General features: G+C 42.6%; 2 protein-coding genes across 2 annotated transcripts in view; one reads left to right on the top strand and one right to left on the bottom strand.

The window, feature by feature from the left end:
• LARGE1 (LARGE xylosyl- and glucuronyltransferase 1) overlaps window positions 1-13,564 on the top strand; it is a 328,203-nt gene extending 314,639 nt beyond the window's left edge. Inside the window, exons 14-15 of the mRNA XM_081879465.1 lie at window positions 4,205-4,400; window positions 11,860-13,564. Coding sequence (XP_081735591.1) covers window positions 4,205-4,400; window positions 11,860-12,057 — 394 coding nt within the window. The 3' untranslated portion in view covers window positions 12,058-13,564. The remainder of the gene's footprint in view (window positions 1-4,204; window positions 4,401-11,859) is intronic.
• LOC309351705 (putative CENPB DNA-binding domain-containing protein 1) overlaps window positions 10,813-19,874 on the bottom strand; it is a 42,331-nt gene continuing 33,269 nt past the window's right edge. Inside the window, exon 4 of the mRNA XM_081879534.1 lies at window positions 10,813-11,316. The gene's annotated coding sequence lies outside the window, so the exon portion shown is untranslated. The remainder of the gene's footprint in view (window positions 11,317-19,874) is intronic.

Raw genomic sequence — 19,874 nt, 5'->3', positions numbered from 1 at the left:
ATATGGAGCTTTAGCATTTGCCAGCACTGTTCTTTGCCAGTTAGGTTGTTACAAAATCTCATACTTCTATTATTTAAAAAATGAATGAGGGGTTTTGCCTGGTTTGCATTACTGGGACCAGGCAATGGGATGAGTTAGTCTCTCCCAGTTGTGCCTGCCTGGGAATTTAGGACAACAGCAACAGAGGCTGGAGTATCAGGGAGGGGAGATTGCTGTCATCCTTGGGAATTCTGTATCCCTCTCCGGGCCTCTGAGCCAAGTGAGTACTGATTTGGAGTGTGTGTATCTTATGTTTGTCACCTGGGGCAAATGGAGGGTGCTATCACCAATTTGTGTACCACCCACCCCACTATCCTGAAGCCTCCCATCCAGAGTTTTTGCAGGTGGCCTTGGCCTTGGTGTTGGGGACTCCCTCGTTGATCGCTCAGGGAGACTTCAACATCTGCTTGGGACTGCTCAGGACTTGGGGCTTTAAATTCTTTAAAACATAAATTCTTTAAATAGTTCCTCTGGCAAAAGCACAATAATTAAGTGTCCTCTTTTGATGGTTCCTGTTGAGTCCTACATAAAAGACCTGGAACATTATTGACCCCTTATGAGTAGGGTGTGTGTTTTCTAACCCGTTTTTGATGATGGGGCCTTTTCAAGCCTTGCTGACATACACGAGGGCTTACTGGTTTTAGTGTTCAGTGGAGTGCTCCCATTCCACATAGCTTCATCTTCAAACACTTAACAAGTCCAAACTGAACAATTGAGGAATGTGAGGAGTAAGATTGTGTGTTGATACAAAATAACATAAAAGATAACGGGACCCCTGACCATTAGGTCCAGTTGTGACCGACTCTGGGGTTGCGGCACTCATCTCGCTTTATTGGCCAAGGGAGCCGGCGTACAGCTTCAAGGTCATGTGGCCAGCATGACTAAGCCGCTTCTGGCAAACCAGAGCCACTTCTGGCAAACCAGAGCAGCGGCAAGGAAACGCTGTTTACCTTCCCGCCGGAGTGGTACCTATTTATCTACTTGCACTTTGATGTGCTTTCGAACTGCTAGGTTGGCAGGAGCAGGGACCGAGCAATGGGAGCTCACCCTGTTGCGGGGATTCAAACTGCCGACCTTCTGATCAGCAAGTCCTAGACTCTGTGGTTTAACCCACAGTGCCACCTGTGTCCCACAAAAGAATATAGTATGTGCCAAAAATACTCTTGCCTCTTCTGTTTCCTAAATTGTGTAATAATTTAACAGATTTAATTTTTTTTGTAATTAGGAAAATAACTGAATCTTTCCTAGCTAAAAAGAAATCTACTGGGAAATAAAACCTCTAAGTGTTGACCTCACTTTTATGATCCCTCATCAATCAAATTTTCCGCTTGCATAGTATTTATTTTCCCATTAGGGGCTTGCCTCTTTTTTCTAATTAACTACAGAGAACAAAGGTGGGCTGGGCTTCTGGGCTATTACCATCATTGCACAGTTAGTTCTCCCACTTTTATTGGCCTGTCTAATTCTTCCAAGTTCTATTCACCCACACCCACCCTGCCCAAAAAGCAGCTGACAATTTCCACCTCTATTTTCAGATTGGCTTAATAAGTCATTAGTAGCCATTGAGGCCAAGTTGATGAGGGAGGGCTTCCGTGACAATGATTGCTGATCATGCCTGCAGCATCCCAAACCCTCTCACCAAGTGCTAGATTGCAATCTTTCCCTCAGTGAAATTGCTTTTGTCACCTCTTTCCCAAATTCATGACCTTTCCTGCCTTTGGGCAGCAGAGAAATATAAAGTACTTCTCCCTTGTAAATTCCTCCCCACCCTTTCAGTCCACTTCTCAGCAAATTCTGTGGTTGCCTGGCTATTCTAAGAATTCCATAACTGGAGATTAATGTATGACTCCATTCTGCCTTTTGTACCAAGCCATTCATATTAAAAGTGACCAGCTCCCTTGCAGCAGGAAGAGTCAAGCTATTAAGCTTTAGCCGGCTAAAGGGGACATCCAGGTGGTTAGGCTCTTCAGCACAATGAAAGTCCAACCAAGTGTGTTGCTGCTGCTGCTCCTCCTAGGTCCACATACTAAGTTGCTACCAAACTACATGCATCACCTTCATGCTGGGGTGGCACATTCTCCCTTTTCCATGGTTACAAGCGCATCAGTGCAATTTATGCTGTTGAAGGAGTTGTAACTGTTCTATCTGGGGCTAAGACACCTGGAGAGGCACTGTAGAGTGTTTTCTTATTATTCAACACACTCCCTCATCCCAGGGAGCTTATGTACTAAGCAGAGTCTTTTGTTCTGATTCTCATGTATAGCAACAATGGCCTGTCCATGGACTCAGCTATACAACTGCTAATAAAGCCTTTTAAGTGTGTTGTAAAGTGCATTATACAAATGTGACACTAGATGGCAATTGTGAGCTATGGCAAATTCAATATATATATTTTTAAAACTTTTTTTAAAAAAAGCATTTTCACGTTTTTTTATATGTGTGTAGATTCCACCCATGTCTGTTAGGCTTACATGAGCAGGAGTACGTCAAAAGGCCCTGGTTGAGGCCCCCTTTCTTTGCATAGCTGTAACCACTGGATTATTCAGTTCACAGTGGTTTATTAGGGACAGGGTGCGACATCATACTCTGTTTCCACACTGAACACAATCTGGCAATTTCCTTGTTGGGGCACTGGTGAGGTGTGACTTGTCAGCCCCTCAAGCTTCTCCCTACTTTGGCTCAGCTGGAATTCAAGTCTGGAATTCTCTGCCTCTTCCCTTCCTCCTCAGTTATCAGGTACTTTGAAGGCCCACTGTCAACAGCTGTCTCTCCCCAACTGTTCCTTATCTGCTTTATAAAGTCACACTGCACAGGGGAGAATTGGATGTCTTGTCTGGCTGCAGGCTTGCATCCTAGCCTTCTCCACCAAGCCCTGTTGACTAGGGCCATGATCCTGCATCCTTTCAGGGACGAAAAGCAGAGGGCCATGGGTCAGTCCTTGCTGGTCCTCCATGATGTCCAATGCTTCATGTGTGACCACTCCATATAGATGAACATTGTAGTCCCAGAAAACAAGAAAGTGATTTTTCCTATCACACACACTCTTTTTTCCAATATTTCACACCCAGAAAAAAGCATCTCCATGAACCATCTCCATGAAAAGGCAAGGACAATGATTTTTAGTGCACAGATTCTGGATATCTTCTGGAAAATGTCTAGATGGTTTGGGATCTATACAACTAGGAGTTTGCTTTGTTGTAATTTGTTATTGCTGTTTCTTCAATTCCTAGCAAAACATGGCTACAGCAGAACCTGCTGCTACAAAGATGCAACTCATCTGTCCTTATTCACTACCTAGTTCTGTGGAACATGCAAAATATCCCAAGGATTCCTAGGTTAAGCCAAATCTCCATGTCAAGCCCAACATTTTTAGAGAGTGTGTGGGTGAACTGAGATGTCTGACAGGAACATGTCAAGTTGACTTGACTGCACTGGTTCTTATGATAAACATTTGAGCGCACTGTAATACATGCTGCCTGTGATGTAATTATTTCTTGGTTTAATCAATAATCATGTGGCGAGGGCCCATGTCAGTGATTTCAGGAAAGGCACAAGTGCAAGAGAAAATTATTGATCGTTGTCTTAATAGGGTGAGCTCAAGCTGTGCTTGAATAGGCCTTGCTGTGACGTGAATAAGATTAAGAAAATATAAAAGGATGCCTTCCTGTAAATTGAATTGATTGTCTTAGATGGAATTGTGTAGATGGCACATAGCAACAAAATGAGAACTGTGATGGCACTGAAAGTATTTATCAAGGCTTTGTTTAATGTGTTTATCGATCTGAATTTCTGTCATGATATCAAAGAAGTGCCACTTCAGAATTCTGCATGCCTTGGAAACAAGCTGCAGAATGAAAAACAAGCCTTTATCATTACTAGGAACAATGTGTTAGCTCATTTTCAGTTGCTTTATCTCAAAGTCAACATCTCATAGCTATCTTCCAGGACTGGAATTACTTTAAAATACAGAAGTGAAGTGTCATAGTTCAAGAATGCTCCCCTAGTCAGTCATGGTTTGCCTTTTGCTCATTAGAACCGTGTGCTTGATGCTATAGCCCTAATGTCCATGTTTCCAGCTATTCCATGAGCAGTCAATGTAAGGTAGTTTCTAGTGTTTGCCCCATTTCAGTGAATTGTCTGACCAATGATTTTACATCTGTTCAAGGTATCATGTCTGGACAAAAGGGCATGCACCAACCAATTTTGCCAAGTGGCGAACAGCCACCACACCATATCGAGTTGAATGGGAAGCAGATTTTGAGCCATATGTCGTGGTAAGGCAGGACTGTCCAGAGTATGACCGAAGATTTGTCGGATTTGGCTGGAACAAAGTTGCCCACATCATGGAATTGGATGCACAGGTGAGGAGGAAATCTTTGCTCCAATATGGCATGTATGTGCAGGCAGTTTAAAAGAGGCCTGCTCCTCTCCAGGTTGTAGTACAAACTGTTGATCAGGGGTGAGGAACCTGTGACCCTCCAGATGTTGTTGAATTCCAACTCTCATTGGCTCCAGCCAGCATTGCTAATGCTCATGGATGTTGGGAGTTGCAGTCCAGGAATATTTGTGGGGCCACAAGTTTCCTATTGCTGTTACTGAAGGAACATTCTTGCTTAGAATTCACTGGAAATAAGAGATGTGAGCTTTACATAAGCTGTCACAGCTAAAAGGTAGCTAATCATCATTGTTGACAGGAGACACATTACAATCTCTCCTTATCGCTTGTTCCTGCTGGATGCTAGTCCTAATGCAACTGTGCTCAGAGATGTTGTGTGAAGATACACCACCTCAGTTGCTTTAAGACTACCTATCAGATCGCTTCTGAACTTTTGGTTTACTGCAAGTCTGAATTTTTTCTCCTTGTTCTATTCTGCCATTAGGATGTGTGAGGAGCTCTTCTGTTAGGGGGAGACATTCAGACCCCAAAATAAGGTAGCCTGAAGTCAGTGCCGTCCAGCAACAAATACATCATGTCCATCTGCTGACCATGTAGCATAGCTCTTTGCCATTAAGAATAATGCTGCACTAAATTTTCATCTTAATTCTCTTTACAGTGTAAAAGTTGTTATTTGGGGAGAGGAATTAACCTCCCGCCAAAATAAAAAAAGAAAGAGGCACCCTCCACACAAACAAAAATTGTTTTTTTGTGCCAAGCAGTGCATAGTGCAGACAGTCACTCCCCGCCTCCCACTTGCCCAAAAAAGCGGGGGGGGGGGGGTTGGGTTAAACCATACATGTTCCAAGTCACCTTATTTAAATTTGCACCTAGCATTTTAAAGCTGGAGGTCAGATCCACAAGCAACATCTGTGTTTCTCTCATGGCAAAGCAGTTTGCCAAGCTAGGTCAGGGGATAGTTTTCTTGATTGCTTCTCTTTTTACTGCTATTTGCTTTTTACTGCTTAAGCTCCCGAAGCCAGTGAAGAGGGAGACTGGGAAATCCCACACGGGAATTTCTTAAGTTGCAATGTAAAGAATGGTGGGTTCCAAAAAGCCAACCTGGTTCTCCACCAAACACTGCAAGGTGACAAATGTTTACTTCTGCTAATGCTGCCCTTGGTTATCAGGTCCTGAAATCAGTCTGGCCCCTATAAACCCCAGGCCTGGTTTTATGATTTATTTTACTTCCCTTCCCACTTGCTATTCCTCAGCAGTTTCAGATCTCTGCCAGCCTGGGTGATTGTTATCAGAGAAGGTCAATTTTGATCTTGCCTGTAAATATGTCATCTTGTTCCATAATCTGTCAATCTATAAGGCCCTGTGCTTTGCTAACTGACCTATTATTAAATACAGGAGAACTTCCTTTACCTAAGCATCCTTCTTGTCAAAATTTATCCTCCTAATGTTGACATGTAACAGCCTTGTTCAAGGAGTCTTTGTCTTGGATGGCAATTTGGTCATTTAGTCAGCGAGGGCACATCTTCTGTTTAATCACAGCATATTTGAAAGTTTGTTTCTGGAGTCACATGGCAACCTTGGAGCTCCCACTCTACATTCTATGCCCATACCTGGGAAAAGTAGCAGGAGCACAGAAAGATGTATTCTACTAAGTCAAGCCCCACTGGTCCATCTAGTACTTAGTACTGTCTATACGAGTTGACCATGGCTCTTTAGGCTTCTGATATTAACAATGTGGGAATTTTGCATGTACCTTTTTTGCTCTACCACTGAACTATGGTTCAGGAAGCTTTTTGGAGAAAACTGCTGCTCTAGAACAACAGAGGAATTGAAAACCTTCCACATGGGGTTAACCATCTCCTTTTTGCAGCTACCTGGATTTGCCAAACTCTGTCTACTCACTTTTTATAGACAACTCTGACAGTGTTGTTCTCAGCCTACTTACTGCATTCCTGATTTTCTCTGTTCTATTGCTTTTCTCCAGACCTGCTTTATGCAATTTCCCCACAACTGCATATTCAGCCAGTTCACTGTAGCCTATCATCACATTACTGGATTTTTTTTTCCAAGACTACTGTGCCTTTAATTAGAAACTTCCTCTTTGTGGCTTCTGTCTATAATTGTTTCCAGTTCAGTGTGCTGTGTTATTATTGATGAAATCCCTTTTAATTAGTGAATTCTAGTTCCTGATGAGGCACTGAATTACTGATCTGCCCTCATTGTCACCTTTATTATTATGAAAAGATGCTATTTTGCTTTTTAAAAAAGGAAAGAAAAATGAGATAAAACCTATACTTAAAGTCCCCCATTGGAGTTCAAGAACTACCTAATTAAAGGTCAGGTTACGGACAATTCATCACTAATGCCATGTCTCTTGAACAGAAAGGAATTAGATTAGGAATAGGGAACCTGTGGTCCTCCAGATGTTGCTGGACTCTTAACTCCATTAGTCCCTGCCAGTATTGCCAGTGGTCAGGGATATCGGGAGCTGTAGTCCAACAATATCTGGAGAACCACAAGGCAGAAGGTGCAAGAAGGAAGCTTCTAACTGAAGTTGTGGGGAACTTTTGCTGATTGGCATATGCATTACAAAAAGGCCTTGGCCATGGAAATGGACAGTGCCTGGTAATATAACACTGTATTAAATGTTTTGAAGATGCACTTATATTTTTTCTTCCGGTGGATTGCAGGAAAGAACACTTCAGCAGCTCTAAAAGACTCTTGTGTAGAAGTATCCATAGTCTAAATCGGCCAGGAACAGGCAGATTCTTTGCCTTTGAATGGGCTCCAAAATTCTCAATGGGTTTAAGCTTGAGATTCCTAAGATATAAGGTGTGGAGGTTTTTATCATGAAGAGCTTTCTTCTTGCCATAAGATATATAAGCAATGGAGAGAAATAACTGCTCCTAGAAAGGATGGGGTTGATGAGGTGTAACAGCAACACTGCTGAATAAAGAGGATGGATGAAAGGGCAGCCGAGGAGGATGTTGATGACAGTTAAAGCCCATAGCCCTCATGCAGGAGGAGACATTAATCTTCATAAAGGCTGCAAAATTCTCCAGCAGAGCTGGGAATAAGTAGATCTGACTGTAAACTAACATATATGTGTATAATAAATTCATCATTAAAAGAAAACGAACATTGATTAAGCATATGGATTCACCTTTGCCATGTGCAATGTATCCAGACCAAATACTACAAAGACATTACTGCTCATTTTTAATACCAGAACTAATAGTACAGGGTGGAGAAGCTGTGGCCCTCCAGAAATTGCTGGACTACAACTCCCATCATCCCTGGCCATTGGCAATACTGATGGATTGATGGTAGCTGAAGTCCAACTACAGCTGGAAGGATACAGGCTCCCTCTCTTCAGTCTACCGTAATGTATCAATAATGTTTGGGTGCACATTTTAAGGAAGGATTTACACGTTATTTTGTGGTGGTCAACATTAATCCTGGGGTTGCAGGAGCAGAACAAGTGTGATGGGGAAAGGGGCTATACCTTTTTCTGAATTTCTGTGATAAGTGAGGACGAACCCCACCACTAAGAATTCTATAATGCTATGCTAGTACTGTTTCACTAGGAGGCTGGTGCATTTGATGTAAACACAGATTTCAGATCCTTTCAGATGCCAGCCCTTCCACCCAGACCCTGCAATAAATGCAGAGCAATTAATTTGGAGGTTCAGTTGTCTGTGGAGAGGAGGCTTTTGTGAGCAGCTCAGGTGGCCCTGGGTTGCAAAGCTGTAATTCTTTGAAATAGCAGCCCTGAGTGACTTGAGCAGCATTTCAGCTGTCATTCTTTAGTGATGGCAAAATCCCAAGATTTAATGCCCCATGTCTTTGGATGCAGCTCAGAAATGTGCTGCCTCCTACTTCAGTACCAAAAACAGAGAAGAAATGGGCAGAACTTAACAGTTTTATTCTGGCATTCTCTAAGATTCCAAAACGGGAATTCCCACATATGCTTTCATTTGCAGTTTTATGCGGTCATAATGCTAGCTTTTAGAAAACCATAGTTTGCAAATCAGGTACCAGGCTTGTGAAAGTGCATTTCCTCCTTCCTCTCTTTCAACCCTTCCTTTGTCAGGCTTCACCTTAGTTTTACACCAGCATACACAGTGTAACTACACATCCTCATCTGCATGTGTAAACAGGTGTGCACTTGTATCCAATCCACATGGTTTTGAAGTTATTAACTGAGAGTCATGGTGTGGATTGGGGCAAATTATACTCATCCGATAGGAGTTTAGCAACCAGACAACAGACAAGAGCTACACGGGGGAAATATGCAAGTATATTATAAAAATATTAATTAATTCCAAAAACAACATCTAGTGTTGGACCAGCAGTTATTTAGTTAAATCTGAGGGGTAGATACTATTATTATTATTATTATTATTATTATTATTATTATTAAGCATAATTCAGATGTACCGTATTATGGCCTTGAAGATAAAGATGGTGCATAGAGTTTACTAGATTTTTAGTAGTCATGCAGCATTCCATGAAGTCTTTTATATGAAAGAACTGAAATAAGGAATCTGGCAACCTGTAATGTTCTATAAGAGTCAATGTCCTGGAGTAGATAAGCTAGATGTAATTCAGGTGGTTTAGCAACAATTTCCAGAATGATTGAACTCAGAATCCTTGATCGGGGAACAATGTATAGCATAATAAAAACATAATAAAAAGCATACTGACAGAACAGCCTAATACGAGTTGCAGGATTTCGTGCAGCTGTGGTATGAACTTGTTTTTATTGCAGAATATGCACAGCCCAGCATATAGTTTATAGAGTCTTGATTAAGATGGGAATCCTGAACAGTCAATCCGCATGCTTAAATTGGGAGCAGATATAATGCTAAACCAGGAGTAGTCAACCTTATCCCTACCACCCACTAATGCATCTTTACTGATGGTAAAACTTCCTTACCACCCACCAGTGCTCGATGGAAGGAGGATTCAGCTTGTGCCATGAAACCCCCTACTGCCCACCTGGAATCCTGAAACACTCACCAGTGGGCGGTAGGGACCAGGCTGACAACCCCTGTGCTAAACTAAAGTAAAACCAGCATTGCATCTGTATCAGCTCCACTCTATAATTATAGCATAACAATGTCATAAAACAGCCTGCTGAATCGGGAGGTTTCTGTTTTCACGGTGGCTGACCAGATGCCTATAGGAAGCGCACAAGCAGGAACTGAGTGCAACTGCACACTCTCCCCTCCTGGTATCCATACTCCCTCCAACAGTGGAGGAAGAGTCTAGCCATCATTGTTGTTAGCCATGGATAGCCTTCTCCTCTATGAATCTAAGTTTCTTTGAAAGCCATCCAAGTTGGTGACCACCACTGTGTCTTTTGGGAGCAGATTCCATAATTTAATCATATGCTGTGTGAAGAAGTGCTTCGTTTTGTCTGTCCTGAATCTTCCAACGTTCAGCTTCAGGGCAGCTGCGCTACTGAAGACCCTGGTGTGTGTGTGTGTGTGTGTGTGTGTTTATGTGTCAGGATAGGAAGCGAGGAACGAAGAGGGTTATTTCAGAGACCTTGGCTATGATGCTCACTCTTAATCCATGTGACGGTCAACTCCAGGCTTGATTATTGTAACTTGCTCTACGCGGGGCTGCCCTTGAAGCTGACCCAGAAACTCCAGTGGATGCAGAATGCCGCGGTGAGGATCCTTACGGGGCCCTAGCTGCGGGATCACATTCATCCAGTGCTTTACCAACTGCACTGGCTCCCAGTGGAGTACAGGGTCAGATTTAAGGTGCTGGTTTTGACCTTTAAAGCCCTATGCGGCCTAGGACCCACGTACCTACAGGACCGCCTCTCCTGGTATGCCCCGCGGAGGACCTTAAGATCCACAAATGACAACATTTTGGAGGTCGCAAGGTGGTTAGATTGGTCTCAACTAGGGCCAGGGCCTTTTCAGTGCTGGCCCTAACTTGGTGGAATGCTCTGTCACAAGAGACTAGGGCCCTGCGGGACTTGACATCTTTCCACAGGGCCTACAAGACAGAGCTGTTCCACCTGGCCTTTGGTTTGGACTCAGTCTGACCCTTATGTTTCCCTCCACTTATGGTTTTGATCTATGGGCTACTTTTTAAATGAGGCTGCATTTTAAATTGCATTTTTTTTCTTTTCTTTTTTTAATAAATATTTTTTATTAAGTTTTAGAGATGACAACAAACAAGAAAAAGAAAAACAAATACACAAAAATACAAAGTTATAAAATACATAAAAAAGAAAAATAGTTTCAAAAAAGAAAAGGAAAAACACATTTTAAAAAAAACAAAACCCCCCCACAAAAATCTCTCTTTTTACTTCTCATCTTTGATTCACTTATTTTCTTGACTTCCTCACATCTCCCTTTTTTGTATCCCTGTTAAAAATTAATTCAGCAAATTCATATCCAATTAATTTGTCTAATTATCCATCCAATCTTATTTTTAGCCTCGTTGCTAGAACCCCTTCAATTCATTTCAATGCCATTAGCATTCAAAAAATTTACAATATTTCTGTAAGTAAATTTTAAATTTCTTCCAATCTTCTTCCACCGACTCTTCTCCCTGGTCTCGGATTCTGCCAGTCATTTCCGCCATCTCCATATATTCCATTACTTGTATCTGCCATTCTTCCAGAGTGGGTAGATCTTGTGTCTTCCAATGCTTTGCGATGAGTATTCTTGCTGCTGCTGTTGCATACATAAAAAAGATTCTATCCTTCTTTAACACCAATTGGCCGACTATGCCCAGGAGAAAGGCCTCTGGTTTCTTAGGAAAGGTGTACTTAAGTACCTTTTTTAGTTCATTATATATCATCTCCCAGAAAGCCTTAATCCTTGGGCACGTCCACCAAAGGTGAAAGAATGTACCTTCTGTTTCTTTACATTTCCAACATTTGTTATCGGGCAAATGATATATTTTTGCAAGCTTGACTGGGGTCATGTACCACCTATACATCATTTTCATAATATTCTCTCTTAAGGCATTACATGCCGTAAATTTAATCCCGGTGGTCCACAACTTCTCCCAGTCAGCAAACATAATGTTATATCCTATATCTTGTGCCCATTTTATCATAGCAGATTTTACCGTTTCTTCCTCAGTGTTCCATTTCAACAGCAAATTGTACATTCTTGATAATATCTTAGCATTGGGTTCTAACAATTCTGTCTCTAACTTTGATTTTTCCACCTGGAAACCCACTTTTTTATCCTTTTAGTAAAAAAGGAGGCATTTTAAATTGCATTTTAACCTGTATTTTAAATTGCCCCCCCCCAATTATGTTTTTACTGTAATTTTACTGGTGTTAGCTGCCCTGAGCCTGGCTCTGGCCAGGGAGGGCGGGGTATAAAAAAACATCATCATTATTATTATTATTATTATTATTATTATTATTTTGTCTGTGTTCTCAGGAGTATGAATTCACGGTGCTGCCCAACGCCTACATGATCCACATGCCGCATGCTCCCAGCTTTGACATCACCAAATTCCGCTCAAACAAGCAATACCGTATCTGTCTCAAGACCCTCAAGGAAGAGTTCCAGCAGGATATGTCACGTCGCTATGGCTTTGCAGCGCTGAAATATCTCACGGCAGAGAACAACAGCTAGCACCACTTGGACTGCTGTGGAAAACAGAGACTGAAAGGAGGAGCCATTGAATGTGTGCGGCCCAGTCTTTTAGCCTGGAACTGAGAGACACCTTTGTTTTGGGGATTTGTTTTTTTTAAAAAAAGGAAAAACGCATCAAGCAGTTCTAACCGTAGAGATTTGGAACAAGATCTCTCCAGACTGTGCTCATGAGCTGCCACCCACCTGCCTCTCTAAGGCCTTTAGTGGGTAAATGTGCAGAGAACAGCAGTGCCTGCATCTATGGGCAGCACCCAGGGTGGCAGGAACAGTGGAGGGAGTGGGCATTTGTTCTTAAAATCGCACAGCAAAAAAACAAAAACGATCTTCTTTGAAATATAGGCTTTCATGTTGCTATTTAATAATTCCACATTTTTAAAAAATATGTAAAGGAAGATCTTCAGGTCACTGTCCGGTGAATTAAAACAAAACAGGGGGGAAAGTCCCTTCTAGAAACTGAATTTGCATCTGTAAAACAGCTGTTGTCTACCCACAGAAGAATGCTATAGAGCAGGATGAACCAAATTCTGCCTGTCAGATGAAGGGGAGCTATATCTAACATAACAGGATTTGTGGTTTATTATATATTGAATATACGCAGTATTACTGTGTAAGCATTTCTGTGGCATCACACAGTCATTTTTCTCTAATGCTGCAACGATGGACTCTCCTCCAGCTCCTCACTGCTGCCACCTACTCTGGCCATCTACCTTCCTTTAAATCCAAATTGCACCCTTTTGCACTCCATGTTCATCTCCAGCTCTGGCCATTCATGCCGGAAGGTCTGTGCTTTTACCGCACTGTTTAAGCTCTGCTTCCACTTGAGAGCTTTTTCATGCACCTTTCATGAAACAAGTGGCCAAAGTGGATTTCTGACTACCATTGGTGGGGTGGGAGTTATTTTTCAAAAAAAAAAGAAGTTTAAGTATTAGTGTTGGCATACATACAGGTCATTTTATTATTATTATTATTATTATTAGGGAAAATCGCAGACCATTGGCTCTTCCACAGCACACCTGCTTGCAAAAAAGACTCTGTACCTTTGGCTGTAAGTGGACGTTGTCACGGAGCAAGCAAGTTTAGCTTCAGTAGCCATGGGGCGCTACAGACTCTTGAGAGATTGCTTCAGTAAAGGAGTTTATTAGGAGCTAAAAGGAAATAGCTCCCCATTTGAGGTAGGGAGAAGCAGGAAATATTGACGGCTTTTGTTTGGATGGAAACTGATTCAATTCACAGCCACTATTACATGTAGGAATACTTGGTGAGGGTAGGCAAGGAGTGCGAACAAGCAACACATAGAAACACACACAAAACCAGACACTGGACATTTTGTTATTATTATTATTATTTTCGTTATTTCTTTGGAATTAATGTTGTGTTTACATGGATGGAGGAGATGAAGATTAATGCACTACCCTTACTTGGGGCTACTTGTATTTGGTTGCAATGTTATTGAGAGAGCAGAATTTGAATAAATGAGAAACATGTCTTTCTTCCTTCCCCTGACAATGCAAAAGGTCTTGCTACCACTTACCCACCCTATACAAGTCACTGTGTCTTAGTAGTTTGCTTTATGGGCTAGTTGTTTGGCTGCTGCCAGGTATGCCCTCCTGGCTTCTTCATTGCCCTATGTGAGTTCTCCCATCTGTTGTTTTAAGTTACTTGAGTGTGTGGTGGTTTTCTGTGTCCCATGCTTCAGAGGCTAATGAGTGACAGCTACATCATAAAAAAACAAGCAAAATTGCAGCTCCTGATCAAGAAACTGGAAGAGTTCCCTGTTTGCAAGAGACAAATACAGTTGTGTCCTATTCCTGTATTCTTCTAATGTAACATGTATATTTGGGACTTCTCCCCGCCAGCAAAATCTATGAGACACAAGAGCTATCTGGAGATCAAAGATTAAATTGCTAGCCCAGATGCATCCATCTCCACTAATGGGTGATATGTCAATTGGCTCCTAAGAGATGACTTGACTCATTCTGGGAGTAAGAGAGGTGGCTTTGGGTTAACAAACTGCATGAAAAGTGATGAGAAGCTCTAGAGGAGCTGCTGGATGAAACCACATATGGTGCACTGGTCAGCTTCCAACATAAGCACTGCCTTACTCCATAAATAACCAAGATCGGAAGAGGCAGCCACATGCGTGTACCCTTTTGCCAACTCCAGGGATAGTTTGCCAAATGTACTGTGCATGGTGGATGTATCACAAGTCATTGGGAGACATTTAACCCCTGAATACTCACTCCTTTGTACATGTCAGGGGAAAATGACGAAAACAAAGAGGGCTAACTGCAGCTGAACTGAAACACAAGTTGTCCATCACTATTCATCTTCCCCTGTGACATGCAGCTGCAAGAGAGAGTTAGCTATGTTGTAGGTTCCACAAATGGGCCTTGCATAAACCAAGTGTGCCTTAGAGCATTTTCCAGAATCCTCTGCAATGCACAGTAATGCTACGACAGAAAGCTGGTGTTCCCTGGAGGAAGTTCGGCTGCCATTAGGATCATCGCATTAGAGGGAGACTTGCATGCCATCTGGACCAACTCACTGCTCAATAGAGGGAATTTGGAGCTACAGCATCCCTAACAGATGGCTGTCCAGCCTCTGGTTGAAGACCTCCAGTAAGTAAGAGAACACACACAGGAAATCGGTTCCACTGTCAAACAATTTGAAGGTTTTCTTAATGTTCAACCAAAATCTACCGTCCTATAACTTAAGCGCTCTGTTTCCCACCCAAAATATACAAGCAAGTGGCTTTAGGGAAATAGCAGTACAAGCTCAACAGTTGACATAGGGCCCAGGAGTCATAACTCAGCAGTTCAGGAGCAGGGCAAGAAGTTCAGAACTGGACAGAAGTGACAAAAGATGGCCCAACAAGTTTCTGCACCATTCCTGCCAAGCTTTTAAAGATGAGGCATGGGACGCTCACTCACAAGGCTCTTGCCTTATGGGAATATTGAGTTTGCAAGTGTGTACTCCATGGGGGTGGGGAGGTCCTGCGAAGGCAGCATCCAGATCTAGGCAACAAAACTGCACCCTTCTGTTCAGACACCACCATTTCCTGTTCAGGCTCCCCCATCAGCTGATCAAAGCCTTCCCTAGCCTCATCTATGGCTCCTCAATCGCAGGAGGGTCAGATAGGAGAGACAGCAGCCCTGCTTCCCCTTCTAATGTAGCTGAAGTCAGGGCAAAAAGGAAAGATCACCTCACCCAGGTTCCCACAATTCCAAACTCCTTCCTTCCCTATGTTTCTTCCTACTGTCTGATCCTACCAATCCAAGCCTGATCCCGACCGTGCTTTGAGGTTCTTAACACCAAGGCCATTAGATCTATGTTCCCCTGTCAGGGGAGACAACATGGTCATGAAAGTGGTTTTCCCAAGGTGAAGCTCATCCATTGCTCTCCAAGTGTACTGACAGCTATAAGATTCCCAAATACAGAAAACACAGCTGCAACTTGAGGCACAAGAGAGCAGGCATCTCTGTGCAACTGTGTTACAGCCCCTCAGGTATCCGAAGAATGTTATATTGCCCCAGCAACCGTCTCTTCCAGGCTTAACATAGTTCCTTCAACCTATAATCATATAACTTGTTTTGTTTTCCATATCCCCTGGCCATTTTCATTGCTGTCGTCTGAACCCATTCCAATTCTTCTGTGTCTGCATGCTATTTTCCAGATGAGCCTCAATAGTACAGAATAAAGTGGAACTATTATTTCTTGTGACTTGGAAACAATAGTTCTAATAAAACAGCAAAAAAAAATAGCATTAGCAATTGTTTTGCAGCCATGTCACACTGCTGACTCATGTTCAGCTTGTGGTCAGCTGCAATTCTGAGATTCTTTTCATGTGTACTACTGCCATTATTTATTTTCCCATTAAGAATTCTCTGGTAAATGTCTAAGGAATGTTTAGAATGTACCTAGAAATATAAAATTCACATTTAGGTATTATGGATCCCTATTGTTCTATTGGGTAATGTACTAGAAAGTTAAGAGAAGGGATTACAGGGGAATCATACAGTTCTGGGCTGATTCTACATTTCTAATCTAATTTGCTAGCCGGTGAGAGTCTCTGTGTGAGAGATCCATCACACTCCGGTTTAAATTATTTTAAACTATACAAAACTCTGTTTGCTTTTGCTCAAGGAAGTCTTGGTCAGTACAACATCAGAAACAAAACAATTCAATTACTACAGATTGAGACACAAAAGAGGCCAGTATCTCTGCATCTCAGGTGGAATGGATCTAGATATTAATTTGCAGTCGGATGAATGAGATGTATTTTTTCAGAGAATCATTAACATCTTGAGCAAGTAGCTGCCTGGAGATGTGGTTAAGACACTGGTTTTGGCTACCATACATCTCAGTATGACTCTTCAGTGACTATGCTAGAGTGGCCTTATTCAGATGTAATGCTAAATTAAGGTTAAACATTAAGATAAATGAGCCTTGGGCTTGTGAGATCCCCTCTCCTCTAGCACAGCCACAAGACAATTGAAACTGTTGCTTCTACTTTTAATTAACCACAATTTATTGTCATGTCTAAATCCAGACAAACTGTGGTGTGTCTTAACAATGATTTAGAGAAACAAGCCAACTTCAAACTGTAATTGGCTTCTTTCTCTAAACTACCCTTTCCCAACCTGGTTCCCTTCAGATGTTTTGAACTACATCTCCCATAATCTCTGACACTCTGCCATACTGTCTTGGGCCAAAGCATGTAGATGAGGACTGCAAAGCAGAATTAAGGTGAACCACAGTTCTGGAGTCAGACATAATGCAGATGCTCCACCCGCTGCTCAATCTGAAGTCTTACTTGTTTTACATAGGAAAATTCAGCAGAGGGCTTCTAGTCGCATTCACTTGAAGGTGAGTTGGATTCTCTGTGTGATTGGAGATCCTGTTAAAGCAAAGCCCCCCAGCTGCATTCAAGCAAACATGAGACAGAGCCTCCTGCAGATCTTCACCATGCAACATCGAGAAGGTTGGGCATGGAGGCAGAGCTTGCGTACATACCCCTTTCCCTGTGCACACTTTCAATAACTCTGCATTTTGGTGAATATCTGAATACGCCTATTAACCATGATGAACTGAAAGCAGAAGTGAATACTTCCAATCTTGCAGCCATGTTGGAGAAGGAGAGGGTAGGAGCATAGTTCACTGTTGCATCCAAACCTCATCGCTGAACTGCTGGCTACTTTTAGATGTGCCACTTTATAACTGGGAAAAACTGGGTGTTTTAACATGCATATGGCTACAACCAAAGCAAGCACCTGGTTCCCCCAGAGCCATCAGGATACAGGTAAGTTGTAAACAAGAAGGGTTTCCCAGAAGGGAATTTGGCCCATGGGCAGAAAAGTTTCCCACCCCTGGCCTAAATCAAGTTAGTGCATAGCTTCTCTAACACTATTTAATGTGGCTCCTCCCCCACACCCGGCCAGTATATAAAATAAGTCAAAACTAAGGTTCACTCTTACGTAGCTTTCTAATGGAAGTGTTGAATCATACTGCCTAATGAGAAGTTTTTATAAGATCATAGATCTTTGTGCATTAATATCAAGAAGGAAAGGTCACCATCACAAGTCAACTTCAGATAACATTTCTTGCTAATTGTGCATTCCACAAAACTCTGCAGTCAGCAATGTCAAACTGCAACGAACTCAAAGAAATGTACCCCTGAAATATCCAGGGCCATAGTTTTAGCTCCTGTCAGTCTCATATCAGCTATTTGATCAAGTGATTGCATACAACAGGATAACCATCAGAATCTGACTGAAATTAGGCCCTGAATAATAACCAGAGCCATGTGTCATTAGGATAAGAAGCTTAAATTGGTTAATCAGAGGGATTATGAGTATTGTACCGGTTAATTGGGAAAACCACTAGCCTGGTGGAACACATAATTTAATAATGATATTCTGTTGCGCAAATGCCCTTACTTGAAGGAAGAAATATGGAGACAAAGGAAAGAGAGCTATCTATCCCATCCATATCAGTGAAAAGTGAAGGGGTTTTAGACTGCTGATATGGAGGGGAAGCTTGTTCACATCTCTACACTCTTGTTGATATTAACAAGCTAGTGCCCTTTAAATAATGGTTGAAAAATACTAATTGAGTGGGAGGACAAAAGCAGAGTGCCCTTCACTTCAGCTCTTAATCAGCAATTCAACTCACAAACCTCAGAGTGTGTTGCCTGCTTCACAAATAATGAAAGTAGATCCATTGTAGGGCTCAGCCACACTTCTGCTTCCCCCTGAGAAAACTCACTCTTTACCACCGAATTGGAGCAAACGCCAATCAAGTTTTCTGCAAAATGTTTGCTCCAATTCAGCAGGATTTCCTGGGGAAAACAATAAACCACTCGGACCCATGCGCCAACTCCAGAGCGGGGTACCCACAAAACTTTTGCTGTGGGTGCTTGGCCTCTGCCCCTAACACTGCTGCCCGCCCCTGCCACACACAGTAGAACAGGGTTCACACACACACAAGCATCCCTCCCCCAACATGGGGACAGTGGGGCTGGATGGCACATCCAGCAGAGCAAGGCCAGCAGACACCCTGCTCTCTGCCTCTGAGGGAGAGCACCCAGACAAGGCTACTGTTACATAAATATATGTTTCTCCCATTAACAGCAATCACATTTGAAAGTGAATAACTTTAGCTGTAATTTGTGTTGGAATCCGAGCCTAGTCAGAGGAATGTGCCACTCTCCAGGCACCGGCTGAATTCCCCACTGACCTCCCCCTGCGACTCCCGGCAGGAAAACAGGCGAGGTCTGTAATCGGCGATCCTTCCCAGATGTGAGAAGAACACACCACTCCTTCACTCTCCTCCCTGCTATCCCCAGGGAGGGGAAAGAGACAGACAGAAATGTATTTACATGCTTTTATTTCTGTCTTTTGCAGCAGTACAGATAAACATGTCTGCACTCTCTTTACATCAACAGCAGAGAGAATATAACTCCTCCCATGTACTTCCAGTACAGGTCAGATGACACACTGAGCTAACGTCCGGTGCTCAGTACAGTGAATGGACTGCCCCTTTCTTCCCATGGCAACAGTCACAAACATCAACATCCTGTTTGGCTTTCCAGCCACCTGCAGCTGAAGAAGCTGCTGCTCGCTGCTGCATTGCTCCTTTTTGGTAACAATTTGGACACAGTCAATTTATCGCATCTCCAGGAAGTCTTGCCAACATAGTATCTTCTAGATGTTGCCATAGTACAACTCCCTTCATGACCAATTACCTCGCTGGCTGGAGTTGAGTTATACCCCCACAACATCTGGAGGACACCACATTTTCTACCCCTGGCCTAAGGCGTGGGGTGGCCCGGGCTCCAACACCTTTCATAGTTGTGCAGAAGAGGGGATTTCAGCTGGTGTAGCTTGTCATGCAAGCCATGTCTGCTGAATTTTCCCTCTTCTGCACTACCTGTCTTCCCCAACCTGATGCCGTCCAGATGTTTTAGCTTACCATATCCATCAGCCTCAGCCAGCGTAACCAATGGTAAATTGTAATCAAAAATATCTAGAGGGTACCAGGATGGGGAAGGATGGCCTAAGGCCACAATCCTGTGTACACTTACCATGACAATAAGCTCCACTGAACACAATGAGATTTCTTCTTCTTCTTCTGAGTAAACATGCATAGAATTGCACTGCTCATGTTTTATGAGTTTTCTTACCTTCATCTACAAGCCCAATGAGATACCTTTGTTCAATTTTTTCCCAATGGGTTCACAGACACGCACCAAGTCTGCCCACCTTAATAGCTTTGTACCACTCCATCCAGATGCTGGC

Source organism: Podarcis erhardii (assembly GCF_964252035.2).
Source record: "Podarcis erhardii genome assembly, chromosome: 10".
NCBI lineage: Eukaryota > Metazoa > Chordata > Lepidosauria > Squamata > Lacertidae > Podarcis > Podarcis erhardii.
The sequence above is the reverse complement of the archived record's forward strand: the minus strand, read 5'-3'. Positions and strand labels throughout refer to the sequence as shown.